At 39.7% G+C, this 22,206-nt stretch overlaps 1 protein-coding gene across 11 annotated transcripts in view; it reads left to right on the top strand.

Moving 5' to 3' along the window:
• The window catches only part of ZEB1 (zinc finger E-box binding homeobox 1), a 203,587-nt gene that overhangs the window by 164,679 nt on the left and 16,702 nt on the right, over positions 1-22,206 (top strand). For all 11 annotated transcript variants that reach the window (XM_059058292.2, XM_067030537.1, XM_067030535.1 and 8 more), the window contains 2 exons: positions 17,170-17,372; positions 20,474-20,579. In XM_059058292.2, the coding sequence (XP_058914275.1) occupies positions 17,170-17,372; positions 20,474-20,579 (309 nt within the window). The remainder of the gene's footprint in view (positions 1-17,169; positions 17,373-20,473; positions 20,580-22,206) is intronic.

The following is a 22,206-nucleotide window of genomic DNA, read 5'->3' as shown; positions in this document are numbered from 1 at the left end:
AAATTTTATATTGGGGTTAGTTGATTTACAATGTTGTGTTAGCTTGAGGTGTACAGCAGAGTTATTTAGTTATACATATACATATCTATTCTTTTTCAGATTCTTTTCCCATATAGGTCCTTGCAGAGTATTGAGTAGAGTCCGCTGTGCTATGCAGTAGATCCTTGTTGGTTGTCTATTTTATATATAGTAGTGTGCACATGTGAATCCCAGTCTTCTCATTTATCCCACCCCTGCCTTTCCCCTTTGGTAACCGTAAGTTTGTTTTCAAAGTCTGGGAGTCTGTTTCTGTTTTGTAAATAAGTTCATTTGTACTATTTTTTAGATTCCACATATAAATGGTATCCTTTGATATTTATCTTTCTCTGTCTAACTTATTTAGTATGATAATCTCTAGATCCATCCATGTTGCCACAAATGGCATTACTGCATTCTTTTTTATGGCTGAGTAATATTCCATTGTATATATATACCTATATATATATATACACGACATCATCTTTATCCATTCTCCTGTCGATGGACACTTAGGTTGCTTCCATGTCCTGGCTCTTGTAAATAGTGCTGCAGTGAACGTTGGGGTGCATGTACCTTTTTGAAGTATGATTTTCTCTGGATATATGCCCAGGAGATGGATCGCTGAATCATATGATAGCTCTATTTTTAGTTTTTTATGGAACCTCCGTACTGTTCTCCATAGTGGCTGTATCAGTTTACATTCCCACCAACAGTGCAGGAGGGTTCCCTTTTCTCCACATCCTCTCCAGCATTTATTGTTTGTAGATTTTTTGATGATGGCCATTCTGACTGGTGATACCTCACTGTAGGTTTGATTGTCATTTCTCTAATAATTATTGATGTGGAGCATCTTTTCATGTGCTTTTGGCCATCTGTATGTCGTCTTTGGAGAAATGTATATTTAGACCTACTGCCCATTTTTTTTGATTGGGTTGTTTGTTTTTTTGATATTGAGCCGCATGAGCTGTTTGTATGTTTTGGAGATTAAACCCTTGTCGTTAGCTTCATTTGCAAATATTTTCTCCCATTCTGTGGTTGTCTTCATTTTGTTTATGGTTTCCTTTGCTGTACAAAAGCTTTTAAGTTTAATTAGGTCCCATTTATTTTTGTTTTTATTTTCGTTACTCTAGGAGGTGGATCCAAAAAGGTATTACTGCAATTTATGTCAAACAATGTTCTACCTATGTTTTCCTCTAAGAGATTTGTAGTATCCAGCCTTACATTTAGGTCTTTAATCAATTTGGAGTTTATTTTTGTGTTAGAGAATGTTCTAATTTCATGCTTTTACATGTAGCTCTCCACTTTTCCCAGCACCATTTATTAAAGAGACTGTCTTTTCTCCATTGTATATTCTTGCCTCCTTTGTCACAGATTAATTGACCATAGGTGTGTGGGTTTATTTCTGGGCTTTCTATCCTGTTCCACTGATCTGTATTTCTGTCCTTGTGCCAGCACCATACTGTTTTGATGACTGTAGCTTTATAGTATAGTCTGAAGTTAGTCAGCCCGATTCCTCCAGCAGTTCTGTTTTTCTTTCCCAAGATTGCTTTGGCTATTCAGGGTCTTCTGTGTTTCCACACAGATTTTAAGGTTTTTGTTCTAGATCTGCAGAAAATGCCATTAGTTATTTGATCAGGATTGCATTGAATCTGTAGATTGCCTTGGGTATAGGATAGTCATTTTGACAATATTGATTCTTCCAACCCAAGAATATGGTATCTCTTTCCATCTGTGTCATCTTCAATTTCTTTCATCAGCATCTTATAGTTTTCTGCATACAGGTCTTTTGCCTCCTTGGGTAGGTTTATTCCTAGGTATTTTATTCTTTTTTCATGCACTGATAAATGGTATTGTTTCCTTATTTTCCCTTTCTGATCTTTCATTGTTAGTGTATAGGAATGCAACAGATTTCTCTGTATTAATTTTGTGTCCTGCAACTTTACTGAATCCATTGACGACCTCCAGTAGTTTTCTGGTAGCATCTTTAGGATTTTTTATGTGTAGTATCATGTCATCTGCAAACAGTGACAGTTTTACTTATTCCTTTTAACTTGGATTCCTGCTATTTTTTTCCTTCTCTGACTGCTATGGCTAAGACTTCCAAAACTATGTTGAATAGAAGTGGCGAGAGTGGACATCCTTGTCTTGTTCCTGATCTTAGAAGAAATGCTTTCCGCTTTTCACCACTGAGTATAATGTTAGCTGTTGGTTTGTCATATATGGCCTTTATTATGTTGAGGTAGGTTCCCTCTATGCCCACTTTCTGGAGAGTTTTTATCTTAAATGGGTGTTGAAATTTTGTCAAAAGATTTTTCTATTGAGATGATCATATGGGTTTTTTCCTTCAATTTGTTAATGTGGTGTATCACACTGAATGATTGTGGGTACTGAAAACTCCTTGCATCCCTGGGATAAATCCCACTTGATCATGGTGCATGATCCTTTTAATGTATTGTTGGATTCTGTTTGCCAGTATTTTGTTGAGGACTTTTGCATCTATGTTCATGAGTTTGGCCTATGATTTTCTTTTCTTGTGGTATCTTTGTCTGGTTTTGGTATCACGGTGATGTTGACCTCATAGAATGAATTTTGGAGTGTTCCTTCATCTGCAGTTTTTTGAAATAGTTTCAGAAGGACAGGTGTTACTCTTCTCTAAATGTTTGATAGAATTCCCCTGTGAAGCTGTCTGGTCCTGGACTTTTGTTTATTGGGAATGTTTAAATCACAGTTTCAGTTTCAGTGCTTATGATTATTGTTCATATTTTCAATTTCTTCCTTGTTCATTTTTGGGAGATTGTACCTTTCTAAGAATCTGTCTATTTCTTCTAGGTTGTCCATTATATTGGCATATAGTTGCTTGTAGTAGTCTCTTAAGATCCTCTGTATTTCTGTGGTGTCCATTGTAACTTTTCTAATTTTATTGATTTGAGCCCTCTCCCTTTTTTTTCTTGATGAGTCTGTCTAAAGGTTTATCTTTTCAAAGAGCCAGCTTTTAGTTTCATTGATCTTTTCTTCGTCTCTATTTCATTTATTTCTGCTCTGATCTTTATGATTTCTTTCCTCCTAACTTTGGGTTTTGTTTGTTCTTAGGTTGTTTATTTGGGATGTTTCTTGTTTCCTGAGATGAGACTGTATTGCTATAAACTTCCCTCTTTAGAACTGCTTTTGCTGCACCCCATAGGTTTTGGATCATCATGTTTTGACTGTCATTTGTCTCTAAGTATTTTTTAGTTTCCTCTTTGCTTTCTTTAGTGACTCATTGGTTGTTTAGTAGTGTACAGCCTCCACAGGTTTGTTATTTTTTTAGGTTTTTTTTTTTTTTTTTTTTTTGTAGTTGATTTCTAACCTCCTAGTGTTGTGTTCAGAAAATATGCTTGATAAGATTTCAGTTTTCTTAAATTTATCAAGGGTTGCTTTATGGCCCAGAATGTGATCTATCCTGGAGAATGTCCCATGTGCACTTGAAAAGAATGTGTATTCTGCCGTTTTTGGACAGAATGCTATATGAATATCAATCAAGACCATCTGATCTAATGTGTCATTTAAGGCCTGTGTTTCCTTTATAGATTTTCTGTCTTGATGATCTGTCCATTGATGTAAGTGGGATGTTAAAATCCCCCATTATTACTGTGTTACTGTTGATTTCTCCTTTTATGGCTGTTAGCATTTGCCTTGTATATTGAGGTGCTCCTATGCTGGGTGCATAAATATTTACAATTGTTATATCTTCTTCTTGGATTGATCCCTTGATCATTATGTAGTGTCCTTTTTTGTCTCTTGTAACAGTCGTCATTTTAAACTCTATTTGATCTGACATGAGTACTGCTACTCCAGCTTTCTTTTGATTTACATTTGCATAGAATACCTTTTTCCATCCCCTCACTTTCAGTCTGTATGTGTCCCTAGGTCTGAAGTGGGTCTTTTGTAGACAGCATATATATGGGTCTTGTCTTTGTATCCGTTCAGCCAGTCTTTTGGTTGGAGCATTTTAATCCATTTACATTTAAGGTAGTTACTGATATGTATGTTCTTAACCCTGTTTTGTTAATTTGGGGGGGGTGGGCGGTTGTTTTTGTAGATTTGGGCATTTATTGTTTGCAGATTTTTTGATGACAGCCATTCTGACTGGTGTGAGGTGATACCTCATTGTAGTTTTGATTTGCATTTCTCTAATAATATGTGCTTTTTAGCCATCTTTATGCCTTCTTTGGAGAAATGTCTATTTAGATTTTCCACCCATTTTTTGATTTGTTTATTTTTTTTGATATTGAGCTGCATGAGCTGTTTGTTGGGCGGGTTATTTTTGTAGGTCTTTTTTCTTCCCTCCCTCTTTTGTCCTCTTGTGATTTGATGACTATGTTTAGTGTTGCGTTTGGATTCCTTTTTCTTTTCTGTGTATCTATAAGTAGATTCTTGGTTTGCAGTACCATGAGGTTTTGATACAGCAGTCTATATATGTATATACAAGGTTGTTTTAAGTTGCTGGTCTCTTAATTTCACATGCATTTCCAATATCCTGCATTGTACCCTCCTCATGATTGCTCGTTTTGATAGCATGTTTGTGAGTGGATGATTTCCTACCTTTACTGTATATTTGCCTTGACCAGTCAGCTTTCACATTCATAATTTTCTTGTTCTAGAGTAGTTTCTTTAGCATTTGTTGTAAAGCTGGTTTGGTGGTGCCATATTCTGTTAGCTTTTGCTTGTCTGTATAGCTTTTGATTGCTCCATCGAATCTGAACAAGAGCCTTGCTGAGTATTCTTGGTTGTAGTTTTAAATCTTCCACCACTTAAATATATCTTGCCACTCCATTCTGGCCTGCAGAGTTTCTGCTGAAATACCAGCTTATAACCTTATGGGGATTCCCTTGTATGTTATTTGTTGCTTTTCCCTTGTTGCTTTTGATATTTTCTCTTTATCTTTTTGTCAAGTTGATTAATATGTCTCTGCATATTCTTCCTTGGCTTTATCCTTTATGGCACTCTCTGCACTTCCTGGACTTAGGTGACTGTTTCCTTTCCCATGTTAAGGAAGTTTTCAGCTATTACCTCTTCAAATACTTTCTCAGGCCCTTTGTCTCTCTATAATCCAAATGTTGGTGCGATTAATGTTGTCCCAGAGTTCTCTTAGGCTGTCTTCATTTCTTTTCATTCATTTTTCTTTATTCTGTTCTGCAGCAGTGATTTCCACCATTCTGTCCTCAGCTCACTTATCCATCCTTCTGCATCATTTATTCTGCTATTGATTCTTTCTGGTGCATTTGTCATTTCAGTTATTGTATTGTTCAACTCTGTTTTTTAAATCTTCTACCTCTTTGTTAAACATTTCTTGTATTTTCTTGGTCTGTGCCTCCATTCTTTTTCCAAAATCTTGGATCATCTTTACTATCATTACTGTGAATTCGTTTTCAGGTACATTATCACTTCATGTAATTCTTTGGGGGTTTTATACTGTTCCTTCACCTGGAACATATTCCTCTGCCATCTCATTTTGTCTCACTTTCTTCGTTTGAGGTCCCACAGACTGCAGGATTGTAGTTCCTCTTGGTTCTGGTGTCTGCCCCCAGGTGAGTGAGGCTGGTCATGGGGCTTGTGCAGGCTTCCTGGTGGGAGGGACTGGTGCCTGCCCACCAGTGCGTGGAGCTGGGTCTTGTCCCTCTGGTGGGCAGGGCCGTGTCAAGGAGTGTGTTTAGAGGTGGCTGTGGCTCAGGATGACTTTAGGCAGCCTGTCTGCTGATGGGTGGGGCTGTGTTCCCACCCTGCAGGTTGTTTGGCCTGAGGCATGCCAGCACTGGAACCTAAGGGCTGTTGGGTGCGCCCAGGTCTTGGTGTCAAAATGGTGGCCCCCAGGACAGCTCATGCCAATGAGTACCCACCAGTACCTCTGCCACCAGTGTCCTTTTACCCACAGTGAGCCACAGCCACCCCTCACCTCCCCAGCAGACCCCTCCAAGACCAGCAGGTAGGTCTCACCCAGGGTCCTATGAAGTCACTGCTCTTTCCCATGTCCCAGCTCACACAAGACCTTATTTGTGCCCTCCAAGAGTGGTGCTTCTGTTTCCCCCAGTCCTGTGAAGTTCCTGCAGTCAAGCCCCACTGGCCTTAAAAACCAAATGCTCTGGGGGCTTCTCCTACCAATGCAAGACCTCCAGACTGGGGAGCCTGACGTGGGGCTCAAAACTCTCACTCCTGTGAGAGAACCTCTGTGATATAATTATTTTCTAGTTTGTGGGTCAAACTAGAAAATAATTAGTATGGGATTTGATTGTATTGCGAATGTGCCCCCTTCTACCATCTCATTGTGGCTTTGTCTTTGGAAGTAGAATTACCTTTTTTTGGTAGGTTCCAGCCCTTTTTTATTGATGGTGGTTCAGCAGTTAGTTGTGATTTTGCTGTCTTCATGAGAGGAGGTGAGCTCAGGTCCTTCTACTCCACCATCTTGTCCTCCAGGTTTACTTTAATCTCAGGTATGTATTTTTGAACTCAGTAGTTCCAGTGGTGATTTCCTGATTCTCCGTCATGAAGTTGGAGGAGGAAGGAGGCTATGATTTGGCCCATTTTTTAAATTAAATTGATTTCTTAGCGTTGAGTTTTAAGAATTCTTTGTATATTTTGGATACTAGTCCTTTTTCAGATGTGTCATTTGCAAATAATTTTCCCAGTCCATGGCTTATCTTCTAGTTCTCGTTACTGTCTACCATGGAAAAGAACTTTTTTATTTAATGAAATCCAGCTTATCAAGTATCTCTTTCATGGCTCATGCCTTTGGTATCTAAACTGGCATTACCATACCCAAGGTCACATAGGTTTTCTTCTGTTGTCATCTGTGATCCATTTTGAGTTTTGTAAAGGGTGTAAGGTCTGTGTTTACAGTTTGGTGGTTTTTTTGTATGTGGATGTCCAGTTGCCTTTGCTCTTTGGGCTGTCTATTCTGTTCCACTGATCCATTTGTCTGTTCTCTCCCCAACACCACACTTTCTTGATTATTATACCTATATAGTAAGCCTTGAAGTCAGATAGTGTTGGTCTCCCAACGTTATTCTTCACCTTCAATGTTATGGTGCCTCTTCCGGGTCTCTTGCCTCTCCGTATAAATTTAGAATATCTGTCATTATCCATAAAATAACTTGATTGGGATTACACTGACTTTGTAGATCTAGCTGGGGAGAACAGACATCTTGACAATATTGAGTCAATATTGAGTATCCATGAACATGGAATCTCTCTCTATTTAGTTCTTTGATTTTGTTCATCAGACTTTTGTAGTTTTCCTCAAATAAATCTTATACATAAGTTGTTAGATTTATGCCTAAGTATTTCTGGTGCCAGTGTAAATGGTGTTGTATCAATCAACTTTTAAATTTTTGAAGGAAATCGAGAAGGATGGTACAGAAAACAAAACAGATTCTACTGTGAAGAGTCAACTGTACCTTCCTTAAATCAGGAATCAGCTATGCAAAAGAGCAGAAATAGAAGTTTCACTCCAGAATAGATAGGATTTCTATAACTAATTTGGTGACAAAGGAAAAAGGAGTAGGATACTCTAGGAATTGTTTCCTGCAGTGTGGCAAAAGGACATGTTTCTGAAAACTATAAGTAATTACCCCTGAGGACACTGCATTTCAGCTTAATGATATGCATTCCGTTGATCTGTTTGCATATTTGCGGAGTCCGTAGTTATTGACATTATAATCCTGTAGGGCCTTAGTTTTCTACTTTTGTTTCTTGGTTGCTTTTTTCCTCATAAAGAAAATGTGTTAACATTTCACCTGAAGAAGCAGTAGCTTACAATAAATATGAAAGGGAAATAAAACATTTTAAATGCAGATGTGTATAACTATGTAAAATTCTTATGTAACAAAGAGGATTCAGAAAGTATCAGTGAAAGAAAATAATGAAAACTAAAGAAATGTTCCATTGCATAGATCACATAAGGTTAAACTTTGTAAAGTCCATTGTTACAAATCAATGCAGTAAAATCCCATAAATATTGAGGCCTTAACTGTTCTGAATTAGTAAAACATTTTTTGTTTTCTTTGTCTAATTATTATTCAATATGTTTTTAATTCAGGAATTCATTACTTTTAGGTATATAATGTAATTTAACTGCTAATACAGTATTTCACAGATTTTCTGTCACATCAGCAACATCTCTTTACATAGAAAAAGTGATTATCTTCAGAAGCACTTAGGTTTTTAGTGTTTTAATAGATTAAACATACCATCCTGCAGGTCATAAGTTGTAAACAGGGAAACTTTACTCCAACAGATGGATTTATCACAAATTCTGGTTCAGTGGGGAACAAATGAAGGAAATTTTTCACAGGTTTTATATCAGTCTGACAACTAAAGGAAGTTTAAGATACAGAAATTTAAAATGTTTTTTAAATAAGTATATTCATGGTCACAGATACATAAATAAATTATGGTTCAAAAAATGGTCAGATATAGGTTGGATTTTTTAGTAGTATTGAATTGCTACCATAAGTTTATTATAGGAATTCTAAAAAGAAACATTTTTTTCCTTACATGACAAGTCTTCATTGCTAAAAAGTGAGTTTTTAAAAAATAATAGTCCAGTATTTTTTAAAACAGAAAGTTCTAACTTTTAAACCTGTTCATTCTATAACTTATGATGTCAAATATTAGATTTTTTTCATTGTTTTATGCAATTGGCCTAAAAGAATAAATTCGTATCTCATACGTGTGAGAACATTCACTAGATACTGATTTATGAAAAGAACTTGCTATTTGAATATGAGAAACTTGTCATTTTATGGAATTATTAGTATTTTGTTTACTGATTGGAAGGATTAATCATGAAGGTAAAGAAGAAAATAGAATGTAATGCAAGCCAGACCACTTATGACCCAGGAGTACAAGGAGCTTGAATCATGGAATCACACTGTGACTGTCGTACTGATGACCGAACACCTGTAACGGTGGGCTCTCTGACATTAGCTGCTGAGACCAGTAGGATAGACAGACAGTCTGGCAAGGAGAGTGTCCCAAATGTTGATTTCCCACTTGTCTGTACAAATAGAAAATTGATACTAGACAAAATATAACTTGATTTCCCCCCCAAAATGTCCTCGTGTCTACTCTAGTCCCCAAAGAAGGGGGTCATGCCAGAGTCATCACTAAGAGAAAAAAACTCTGGTTCCAGGTGCCTTGTGAGCTGATAACAACAACAACAACAAAAAAACATAAACCATGGGGGTCTTGGTTGTTTGATTTTATTTGTATATTTGATACATATTTCGGTGTATTTAGCTGTACAGTGTCAGGTGCTGAGCTTATTATATTTGAAGGCCTGCCCTTAAGCAAGACAGTTAATTTACATAGACTTGAATTTCAATAATGGGGACACATGTTTATGAAGCATTTGAAGACTGTTATGAAATTTTCTTTGGTGGTCTTTTTCTGTAAGAAATTCAAAATGAAGGTAAGATGATACAGTAAGATGTCACTTAGGAACTTATTTCTTTAAAGAAATACATCAAGTATGGAAATCTACTCTTAGTTAAATATTAATTGGCCAAAGTAGTATTACATTTTTAGGATTGGCAGGCTTAGATGGTTCCATATATTAAAAATATCTAGTTCACTCCGCAAACTACAATGTATCCATAATGCCCTTATTTTCTGAAAGCTATCATAATAGTCATCCAGATAAAACTATATATACAGAAAATGTGTCGGCGTGTTTCAGGAGGAAAAAGAACGTGACGAGCCGTGCAGGGGGTGTCTCAGTGGGCCCGGCCTGCTCTGGCCCCCACTGCTCCTCACAGTACGCACTCTTTTGGTCTGAACTCGGGCACAGGGCCACACCTACCTGCAAGGGACTCTTAGAAACATAGTCCGTGTGCTGCGTACTCTCCGAGGACTATAACCAGAGTGTCATTTTTCTCTAATTAACCGTGCAAAAGAAGAGAAGCAATATGTTTTAGTGAAAAAGTCACACAGCACGCGTTTGACTTGACTTTTGACTTCATCATTTACTGGCTGTGTGATCTGGAAGTTATTTATTAGCCTTTTCTGGGCCTCACGTTCTCTCTTTATAAAATAGAGGGGGAGATCAGTGTGTTGTTTTGAGGCATAATGTCTGGTACATAGCAGAGGGTCTTGGTGGAAGCTTTGGTAATTTTTTTTAATAACATCTTTATTGGAGTATAATTGCTTTACAATGGTGTGTTAGTTTCTCCTGTATAACAAAGTGAATCAGCTATACATATACATATGTCCCCATATCTCCTCCCTCTTGCGTCTCCCTCCCACCCTCCCTATCCCACCCCTCTAGGTGGTCACAGAGCACCAAGCTGATCTCCCTGTGCTATGCGGCTGCTTCCCACTAGCTATCTATTTTACATTTGGTAGTGTATATATGTCCATGCCACTCTCACTTCATCTCAGCTTACCCTTCCCCCTCCGTGTGTCCTCAAGTCCCTTCTCTATGTCTGAGTCTTTATTCCTGTCCTGCCCCTAGGATCTTCAGAACTTTATATGTGTTAGCATACTGTATTTGTTTTTCTCTTTCTAACTTACTTCACTCTGTTTGACAGACTCTAGGTCCATCCATCTCACTACAAATAATTTCATTTCTTTTTGTGGCTGAGTAATAATATTCCATTGTATACATGTGCCACATCTTCTTTATCCATTCATCTGTTGATGGACACTTAGGTTGCTTCTGTGTCCTGGTTATTGTACATAGTGCTGCAATGAACATTGTAGGTAGTACGCGACTCTTTTTGAATTATGGTTTTCTCAGGGTATATGCCCAGTAATGGGATTGCTGGGTTGTATGGTAATTCTATTTTTAGTTTTTTAAGGAAGCTCCATAATGTTCTCCATAGTGGCTGTATCAATTCACATTCCCACCAACAGTACAAGAGGGTTCCCTTTTCTCCACACCCTCTCCAGCATTTATTATTGGTAGATTTTTTGATGATGGCCATTCTGACTAGTGTGAGGTGATACCTCATTGTAGTTTTCATTTGCATTTCTCTAATAATTAATGATGTTGAGCATCCTTTCATGTGTTTGTTGGCAATCTGTATATCTTCTTTGGAGAAATGTCTATTTAGGTCTTCTGCCCATTTTTGGATTGGGTTGTTTGTGGGTTTTTTTTTTGAAATTAGGCTGCATGAGCTGCTTGTAAATTTTGGAGATTAATCCTTTGTCAGTTGCTTCACTTACAAATATTTTCTCCCATTCTGAGGGTTGTCTTTTCGTCTTATGTTTTCCTTTGCTGTGCAAGTTTTAAGTTTGACTGGGTCCCATTTGTTAATTTTTGTTTTAATTTCCACTTCTCCAGGAGGTGTGTCAAAAAGGATCTTGCTGTGATTTATGTCATATGGTGTTCTGCCTGTTTTCCTCTAAGAGTTTGATAGTGTCTGGCCTTACATTCTTTAATCCATTTTGAGTTTATTTTTGTGTATGGTGTTAGGAAGTGTTCTAATTTCTTTCTTTCACATGTAGCTGTCCAGTTTCCCCAGCACCACTTATTGAAGAGGCTGTCTTTTCTCCATTCTTGCCTCCTTTTATGAAAAATAAGGGGACCATATGTGCATGGGTTTATCTCTGCTCTTTCTTTCCATTGATGTATATTTCTGCTTTTGTGCCAGTACCATACTGTCTTGATTGATTACTGTAGCTTTGTAGTATAAGTCTGAAGTCCAGGAGCCTGATTCCTCCAGCTCCATTTTCTTTCTCAAGATTGCTTTGGATATTCGGGGTGTTTTGTGTTTCCATACAAGTTCTGTGAAAAATGCCACTGGTATTTTGATAGGGATTGCATTGAATCTGTAGATTGCTTTGGGTAGTATAGTCATTTTCACTGTGTTGATGCTTCCAATCCAAGAACATGGTATTATCTCTCCATCTGTTTGTATCATCTTTAATTTCTTTCATCAGTGTCTTCTAGTTTTCTGCATACAGGTTTTTTGTCTCCTTAAGTAAGTTTATTCCTAGGTATTTTATTCTTTTTGTTGCAATGGTAAATGGCAGTGTTTCCTTAATTTCTCTTTCAGATTTTTCATCATTAGTGTGTTAAGGAATGCAAGAGGCTTCTGTGCATTAATTTTGTATCCTGCTACTTTACCAAATTCATTGATTAGATCTAGTAGTTTTCTGGGAGCATCTTTAGGATTCTCTATGTATAGTATTATGTCATCTGCAAACAGTGACAGTTTTACTTCTTCTTTTCCTATCTGGAGTCCTTTTATTTCTTTTTCTTCTCTGATTGCTGTGGCTAAAACTTCCAAAACTATACTGAACAACAGTGGTGAGAGTGGACAACCTTGTCTTGTTCCTGGTCTTAGAGGAAATGGTTTCAGTTTTTCACCATTGAGAACGATGCTGGCTTTGGCTTTGTCATATATGGCCTTCATTCTGTTGAGGTAAGTTCCCTCTATGTCTACTTTCTGGAGGGTTTTTATCATAAATGGGTGTTGAATTTTGTCGAAAGCTTTTTCTGCATCTATTGAGATGATCATATGGTTTTTCTCCTTCAGTTTGTTAATAGGATGTATCACATTGACTGATTTGCATATATTGTAGAATCCTTGCATTCCTGGGAAAAACACCAACTGATCATGGTGTATGATCCTTTTAAAGTGCTATTGGATTCTGTTTGCTAGTATTTTGTTGAGGATTTTTGCACCTATGTTCATCAGTGGTGTTGGCCTGTAGTTTCTTTGTTTGTGACATCTTTGTCTGGTTTTGGTGTCAGGGTGTGGGTGGCCTCCTAGAATGAGTTTTGGGAATGTTCCTCCCTCAGAAGAGTTTAACAAGGATAGGTGTTAGCTCTTCTCTAAATGTTTGATAGAATTCACCTGTGAAGCCATCTGGTCCTGGGCTTTTGTTTGTTGGAAGATTTTTAATCACAGTCTCAATTTCAGTGCTTGTGATTGGTCTGTTTATATTTTCTATTTCTTCCTGGCTCAGTCTAGGAAGGTTGTGCTTTTCTAAGAATTTGTCCATTTCTTCCAGGTTGTCCATTTTATAGTTGCTTGTAGTAATCTCTTATGATCCTTTGTATTTCAGCAGTGTCACTTGTCTCCTTTTTCATTTCTAATTCTATTGATTTGAGTCTTATCCCTATTTTTTCTTGATGAGTCTGGCTAATGGTATATCAATTTTGTGTATCTTCTCAAAGAACCAGCTTTTAGTTTTACTGATCTTTGCTACTGTTTCCTTCATCTCTTTTTTATTTATATCTGATCTGATGTTTATGAGTTCTTTCCTTTGTTCTTCTTTCTCTAATTGCTTTAGGTGTAAGGTTAGGTTTATTTGAGATGTTTCTTGTTTCTTGATGTAGGACTGTATTGCTATAAACTTCCCTCTTAGAACTGCTTTTGCTGCATCCCATAGGTTTTGGGTCATTGTGTTTCCACTGTTTTTTGATTTCCTCTTTGATTTCTTCAGTGATCTCTTGGTTAGTTAGTAGTATATTGTTTAGCCTCCATGTTTTTTTTTCCTGTAATTGATATCTAGTCTCATAGCGTTGTGGACGGAAAAGAGACTTGATATCATTTCAGTTTTCTTAAACTTACCAAGGCTTGATTTGTGACCCAAGATATGATCTATCCTGGAGAATGTTCCATGAGCACTTGAGAAAAATATGTATTCTGTTGTTTTTGGATGGAATGTCCTGTAAATATCAATTAAGTCCACCTTGTTTAATGTATCATTTAAAGCTTTTGTTTCCTTACTTATTTTCATTTTGGTTGATCTGTCCATTGGTGAAAGTGGAGTGTTAAAGTCCCCTATACAATTCTGTTACTGTCAAGTTCCCCGTTATGGTTGTTAGCATTTGCCTTGTGTATTAGCATTTGCCTTATGTACTGAGGTGCTCCTATGTTGGGTGCATAAATATTTACAATTGCTATATCTTCTTCTTGGATTGATCCCTTGATCATTATGTACTTCTTTGTCTCTTATGTCTATTTGATAGGAGAATTGCTACTCCAGCTACTCCAGCTTTCTTTTGATTTCCATTTGCATGGAATATCTTTTTCCATCCCCTCACTTTCGTATGTGTCCCTGGGTCTGAAGTGGGTCTCTTGTAGACAGCATATATACGGGTCTTGTTTTTGTATCCATTCAGCCAGTCTATGTCTTTTGGTTGGAGCATTTAATCCATTTACATTTAAGCTGGTTATAGATATGTATGTTCCTATTACCATTTTTGTAATTGTTTTGGGTTTGTTATTGTAGGTCTTTTCCTTCTCTTGTGTTTCCTGCCTAGAGAAGTTCCTGTAGCATTTGTTGTAAAGCTAGTTTGGTGGTGAATTCTCTTAGCTTTGGCTTGTCTGTAGAGGTTTTCATTTCTCCATTGAATCTGAATGAGATCCTTGCTGTGTAGAGTATTCTTGGTTGTAGGTTTTTCCCTTTCATCACTTTAAATATGTCCTGCCACACTCCCTTCTGGCTTGCAGAGTTTCTGCTGAAAGATCGGTTGTTAACCTTATGGGGATTCCCTGGTATGTTGTTCTTCCCTTGCTGCTTTTAATATATTTTCTTTGTATTTAATTTTTGCTCCTTTAATTAATGTGTGTCTTGGCGTGTTTCTCCTTGGATTTATCCTGTATGGGACTCTGCGCTTCCTGGACTTGAGGGAAGTTTTCAAGTATAATCAAGTATTTTCTTGAACATCCCTTTCTTTTCCTCTTCTAATTCGAATGTTGGTATGTTTAATGTTGTCCCAGAGGTCTCTGAGACTGTCGTCAATTCTTTTCTTTTCATTCTTTTTTCCTTATTCTGCTCTGTGGTAGTTATTTCCACTATTTTATCTTCCAGGTCACTTATCTGTTCTTCTGCCTCAGTTATTCTGCTATTGATTACTTTTAGAGTTTCTTCTAGGTGCCTATTAAATGTTTCTTGTATTTCCTCCATTTTATTTCCAAGATTTTGGATCATCTTTACTATCATTACTCTGAATTCTTTTTCAGGTAGACTGCCTATTTCCTCTTCACTTGTTTGGTCTGGTGGGTTTTTACCTTACTCCTTCATCTGCTGCTGTGTTTCTCTGTCTTCTCATTTTGCTTAACTTGCTGTTTGGGGGGTCTCCTTTTCGCAGGCTGCTGGTTCATACTTCCCGGTCTGCCTCCAGTGGGTAAGGTTGATTCAGTGGGGTTGTGTAGGCTTCCTGGTGGAGGGGACTGGTGCCTGTGTTCTGGTGGATGAGGATGGATCTTGTCTTTCTGGTGGGCAAGACCGCGTCCAGTGGTGTGTTTCTGGGTGTCTGTCACCTTATTATGATTTTAAGCAGCCTCTTTGCTAATGGGTGGGGTTGTATACCTGTCTTGTTAGTTGCTTGGCATGGCCTGTCCAGCACTAGAGATTGCTGGTCACTGAGTGGAGCTGGGTCCTTAGCACTGAGACAGAGATCTCTGGGAGAGCTTTCGCTGTTTGATATTATGTGGAGCTGGGAGGTCTCTGGTGGACCAGTGTCCTGAACTCGGCTCTCCCACCTCAGAGGCACAGGCCTGACACCAGGCTGGAGCACCAAGACCCTGTCAGCCACACGGCTCAGAAGAAAAGGGAGAAAAAAAAAGAAAGAAAAGGAAAGAAAGTTATTAAAATAAGTAATTTTTTAAAAGGGGAAAGAAAGAAGAGAGCAACCAAACCAAAAAACAAATCCCCCAATTATAACAAGTGCCCAAAACTATACTAGACAGACAGAACCATAGGACAAATGGTAAAAGCAAAGCTATACAGACAAAATCACACAAAGAAGCATACACATACACACTCACAAAAAGAGAAAAAGGAAAAAAATATATATCTTTTTAAAAAAAGCAACCAAATCAATAAAAAAAATCTACCAGTGATAATAAGCTCTAAATACTAAACTAATATAAACATAAAACCAGACCCAAGTCTACAGTTGCTCCCAAAGTCCACTGCCTCAGTTTTGGGATGATTCATTGTCTATTCAGGTTTTCCACAGATGCAGGTACATCAAGCTGATTGTGGAGATTTAATCCGCTGCTGCTGAGGCTGCTGGGAGAGATTTCCCTTTCTCTTTTTCGTTGACACAGCTCCCGGGGTTCAGCTTTGGATTTGGACCTGCCTCTGCGTGTAGGCCGCCTGAGGGCATCTGTTCTTCGCTCAGACAGGACGGGGTTAAAGGAGCAGCTGATTCGGGGGCTCTGGCACAGGCCAGGGGGAGGGAGGGGCACGGATGCGGGGCAAGTCCGCGGCAGCAGAGGCCGGCGTAACGCTGCACCGGCCCGAGGCGCGCCGCGCATTTTCCCGGGAAAGTTGTCCCTGGATCCCAGGACCCCGGCAGTGGCGGGCTGCACAGGCTCCCGGGAGGGGCGGTGTGGACAGTGACCTGTGCTCACACACAGGCTTCTTGGTGGCGGCAGCAGCGGCCTCAGCATCTCATACCTGTCTCTGGGGTCCGCGCTGATAGCCGCGGCTCACGCCCGTCTCTGGAGCTCCTTTAAGCGGCGCTCTTAATTCCCTCTCCTCGCACACCAGGAAACACTGATCTCTTGCTTCTTTGGCAGCTCCAGACCTTTTCCCGGACCCCTTCCCAGCTAGCGGTGGCGCACTAGCCCCTTCAGGCTGTGTTCACGCCGCCAGCCAACCCTAGTCCTCTCCCGGCTTCCGTCCGAAGCCCGAGCCTCAGCCCCCAGCCCCCGCCCGCCCCGGCGGCTGAGCAGACGAGCCTCTCGGGCTGGTGAGTGCCGGTCGGCACCGATCCGCTGCGGGAATCTCTCCGCTCTGCCCTCCTCACCCTGTTGCTGCGCTCTCCTCCGCGGCTCAGAAGCTTCCCCTGGGAAGCCACCCGCAGCCTCCACCCGCAAAGGGGCTCCTAGTGTGTGGGAACCTTTCCTCCTTCATGGCTCCCTCCCAGAGGTGCAGGTCCCGTTCCTATTCTTTTGTCTCTGTTTATTCTTTTTCCGTTTGCCCTACCCGGGTACGTGGGGAGTGTCTTGCCTTTTGGGAGGTCTGGGGTCTTTTGGCAGCGTTCAGTAGGTGTTCTGTAGGGGTTGTTCCACATGTAGATGTATTTCTGACGTATCTGTGGGCAGGAAGGTGATCTCCGCGTCTCACTCCTCCGCCATCTTGAAGGTCTGTCCTGGCAATATTTTTTTTAACGTTTTAAATTTAAAATATATGATCCTTCTTTTACAGGAACACCAGATGCATTTTCCCAGTTACTCACCTGCCCGTATTGTGACAGAGGATATAAACGCTTTACCTCTCTGAAAGAACACATTAAATATCGCCATGAAAAGAATGAAGATAACTTCAGTTGCTCCCTGTGCAGTTACACCTTTGCATACAGAACCCAGCTCGAACGTCACATGACCTCCCATAAATCAGGACGAGATCAAGTAAGTGGAATGACTGCATTCATGAACTTTCCACACTGAGAACTCACCCCTCCACAGAAGGCGAGGGTTTTAATATACTGAAAAATTTAGGGGATGTACTGGACAGTGTCTGGTCTACAGCCTTATGAAAAGGAAAGTGATTATTCATTTGGATTATCTGGTCATTTCTGATTTTAAAAGCACATATGAACACTATTTTAGAGGTAACTAAGTTTTCTTTTTCAGGTAGGTCCCTTTCATCTCAATTTTAATTGTTTTGCTTATACCATAACAAATATTTCTCTTACGTTTAAGATTTCAAAATACACACTACTGGAATGTTCAGTGTAGGGAAAATAACTGATTACGTAAACTGCATGCCTCTAAAAATCTAAAGTTTAGACTCTAAACCATTTTTAAGCTGAAGATTCAATTTTCATATGGTTTATTCTACTTCTGTTTCACTCTGCCTCAATTTCTAGAAGCATAAACCATAGAAGCATAAACCAAGACTATCCTATAAGTGTAAGTTACCTTTAAATTGTTGGCTCTGAATTTAAGTACAGATTAAAGTTAAAGAAGCTTTTGCCAGTTGTCCTTTTATAAGATCCTGATAACTATGAACTACAAGTAATGAAATTTAAGCTACTTAATTCTAGATTTAAAAATCAAGTAAATATGCTGCACAGGGTATGTTGAGGCTATGTCCAGTTTCTTATATCCAAGGATGTGAATTCTGTCTACCTGAGTGCATGAGAGTCTGCTCTGTGTGCGCCTAAGTCACAGATCCCCTAGAGGACAAGTTACCCCACACCAGAAAACTGCAACACAATGATGAGAAGGGTCAGCCTATCTTCTCAGGGCTCTGGGCACAGCACTCACGAACTAAGATAAGGGGTGTGGGAGGGTGGCAGGCAGGGGGCAAGAAGCAAGCTTCTCCTTAGGTGGCCTATGGTTCGGTCCATGCAGGGCACTTGGGGTGGAGCAAGTGCCAGGAGGGGAGAAAACTGACACACGGAAGACAAGGCCCCGCCGTTCGCATGTGCCCCGCACGAGTCTCGTCAGGGGCGATACAGACGCGTGCTCTTGCCACCCCGGTGTCCCGACATGACCGTGCGAGAGACAAGCCCTGGGGAAGGGGCCTGCCAGGTGACGTTTGGGGAGCGGCCCCGTCCTCTACCCTGAGGGCCCTTGTCAAAGGAGGGGACCTTCAGAGGACAGATGGAACTGCTGGGGGAAGCAGGAGATGCTGCCATAAAATTGTAAGATCTCTGATGAGCGTGAAGGCCACCATTTTCTGTGCCCATCTGTCTGATGGGTGCAAAGGTAGTCGGTTTATATGTGAAGTATGTCGTCAGACCAACGTCAGAAAGGAGCTGCGGTGAATGTAATAACGTGCGGGAAACGGAACTGGGAACAATTTAGGTTAGGAGGCAGGAAACCAAAGGGCAGACCATCTGCCTTGCTGGCCTTTGAAAATCATGCCGTGACCTAAAGATATGCATTTCCAACAAGTGTCTGAGTTTCGATTCTGTATCAGGCCTGTTGTAGGTGTTAAAGGCACAATAGTGAAAAAGATGAGCAAAGTCCCTGACAGTAGAAGGCGTGTATTAGTAGGTGATAGAAATGTAAGATATAAAAGCAGGTAGAATGAAGAAAAAAGGCAAGAGTAAGAGGACAGAAAGTGGTGGAAGCTGCTGCTTTTTTTTTTTTTTTTTTAACAGGGTAGGGAGACCTTTCTGAGAGTAAGTGCGATAGGGAAGCCACCGAGAGATACTGCGTTTTGTCTTTATAATTGTAAGGTGGCACGGGCTCTTGGGCGGAAAGTAGACTGAGAGACAAGAAAGAAGCAGGGAGGCCACTCAGAGGCTGTGGCTGTGATCTAGGCCAGAGGTGGTCGGTGTGGCAGACATGCATTAGGGACCGTGGGTGCAGGATGGCTTGCGGAGTGATTGAACAAGGATCTAAGGGAAAGAAGGGATCAGGGATTCCTCCAAAGTTCAGGGCTTAAGCGATGATCAAATCAATGAAGGGGGCATTATTCACAAAGGTAAGAGACACGAGAGGAGGAGCTGACTTCCAGGAGAGAAATGAAGCGGTCATCACAGGCCTGTTGACAGCTGCCTGTTGCTTCCCAGCGGGGACCATCGAGGGAGCAGCTGGCTGTGAGGGTCTGGCATTGAGGGGAGGGGAGACGTCGGGCGAGGGAAATTTGGGAGTTGTCACCGTATGTTCGGTTTCAAAGCCAGGGGTTTGGGTGAAGTAGAGCCTGACACGTGGTACGTGCTCTTCTCTGTCCTTCCTGCACGCAGGACAGAGGAAGGGAGATTCCAGTGGGGAGAGCACGTAGCAAGCAGAACTTGAGCCTTTGACAGATGGGTGGAATCTTAACTGTCATAATTCAAGGGAAACGGCCAAGCAGTAAGGGGTAGTATAAATCAGAGCAAGGAGGTGCAGAGCAGTACATGTGCAGAAGATTGGGACTCACTGGACGACTGGGGCATAGGCTTCTTAGAGGGGATTTTGGTGAAGAAGCAGCCTGGAAACTCAGGGGCTATGAACGTGGCATGTGTAGTATTAGAATCTGGGTTCAGGAGCAGAATTGGTTGAATAATTCGATTCCAGCAGTGCTTCTGTAAGATTAATAAAGGGTACAGAATATATTCAAAGTATATAAAAGTGGGGATTTGATAAGCCAGGCAGAAAGCTATAACAATCCATATTTGCCTGAAAAAAATGGAAGTACTTTTTAAATCATCAGATTAAGGTACATTTTGGAAATATCAAACTTACTAGAGACAGGCTACAGTGCTGAAAAAGCCCAGCCTCTTCTTCTGTTCAGGAGACCTTGGTCTTCTGCGTAGTAATTGTGCTAGAGACAGATAACTGGATGTCCTCGACTGCAGTGCCTTTATCTGTGAATCGGACTGCGGGCAAGATGGTCTCTCGTTCCTATCAACCTCCTTTTTGGTAATATTCCAAGTGTTAGATTTTGTGACTGTTAAAATTTGAGGCCTTTAAGAAACAAAAGAATCACCAAAACATTACTTTTAGTAGATTGGATGTTCTTTATGTCTAAAGCCTTTTTGCTTTATAAATAAAACACCAATTCTTTCTTACAGAGACATGTGACGCAGTCTGGGGGTAATCGTAAATTCAAGTGCACTGAATGTGGAAAAGCTTTCAAATACAAACACCATCTAAAAGAGCACTTAAGAATCCACAGTGGTAAATATTTGTTTTCTTTGTCTATGGTGAATATCATAGCAATTATGGTAATAAATTAATATCACATGCGATCTACACACATGATTAGAAACGCTGCTTTTCTTTTAGGATAAAGACTAATCTGGAGAAATCTTCTGCTTGTAAATGGTATTTTACTGGAATCTTAATCTTTGACGACAGTATAGCAAGTCAAAGGACATACTCCAAATTTCCTCACAGAATATAGCATGCATTAACCAGACATACAACCTGAAAACACTTCGGCTTTCTGGTGAATGTTAATTTCATTGCCTCCTCTGCACAGTTAACAAGGGAATGATATAGCGTATAGGGGTACCGTGTGCACAAGGAAAGGAGGAGATGAGGACGCTCTACATGAGAGAAGTAGAAGTGGAACTTGAGGCAGGAAGTGGCATGGGTGCTGTGGAGTCAGCAGGAGAGGGCAGCACAGCGGGGCACGGACTGAGGCGTGAAGGGGGACTTAGAGGAAAATCTTCTACGCTGTTCATTGTCTGCAGCTTTACGTACAAAATGAACATTATGGTAAAAATGTTATGTCTGTTTTAGAAACTTGTTTCCACAAAAGCTATCAAAACCTAGAAAGTATCCCACATTTGCATTATGAACTCTGTTCACCTCCTGATTAATTCTGATATGTTACTTAAGACTTAAATAATTTTAATGAGAAACAGCTGTTAGCTAACGAGTGCAGAAACTGTGTGTCTGCACATGCTTATTTTGTGAAGATTTTACAAATATCCTACAAAAAGAGTACAGTTGGGTGGCTTTGTGAGGGCTGGTTGGTGATATCTGTATTTTATTTTGGAACTGCATTTCTAGAAGTTGTGAATTGGTTGTTGAGGACTAAATAATGTTAACGTTAGTTACCACTTAACAATGCCCAAGCCAAGATTCATACAAATACATTTTTCAATTTTTACACATTATCATGTGTCTGAAAAGTGAAGATTGTCTTTTAGAGCCTAAAACAGGATCCTGTTTCTCAGCTCCTGTGCCACTGAACAGTTTTCATCAATTTTATACATATATATTAATATTAATTAACATAATATATTAGATGGATCTTTTTTCCTCTTATACCACTGTCCTTATTGAGATATAATTGACATATAGCATGTATAAGTTTAAGGTGTACAGCGTGATCTGACTTACATACATCATGAAATGATTATCACAATAAGTTTAGTGAACATCCATCTCATACAGATGCAAAATTATAGAAAAAAATATTTTCCTTGTGATGAGATCTCTTAGGATTTACTCTCAAATTTCAAATATAACATGCAGCAGTGTTAATTAGCAGTGTTAATTATACTTATCATGTTATACATTGCAACATTGCATTCCTAGTACTTATTTATTTTATAACTGGAAGTTTGTACCTTTTGACCACCTTCATCCAATTACCCCTCCCGCCTCTGGTAATCACAGATCTGACCTCTTTTTCTATGAGTTTGTTTGTAAATTTTTATATCTTTGTCTGCTTTTGGTATCAGGCAGATGCTGGCCTTGTAGACTGAGTTCAGAAGCGTCCCTTCCTCTTCAAACTTATTTTTGAAACAGTTTAAGAAAAATAGGTGTTACATCAATAATATATTTTCAATAA

Source organism: Kogia breviceps, chromosome 3 (genome assembly GCF_026419965.1).
Source record: "Kogia breviceps isolate mKogBre1 chromosome 3, mKogBre1 haplotype 1, whole genome shotgun sequence".
Taxonomy (NCBI): domain Eukaryota; kingdom Metazoa; phylum Chordata; class Mammalia; order Artiodactyla; family Physeteridae; genus Kogia; species Kogia breviceps.
This window is presented reverse-complemented; position numbering and strand designations above follow the sequence as displayed.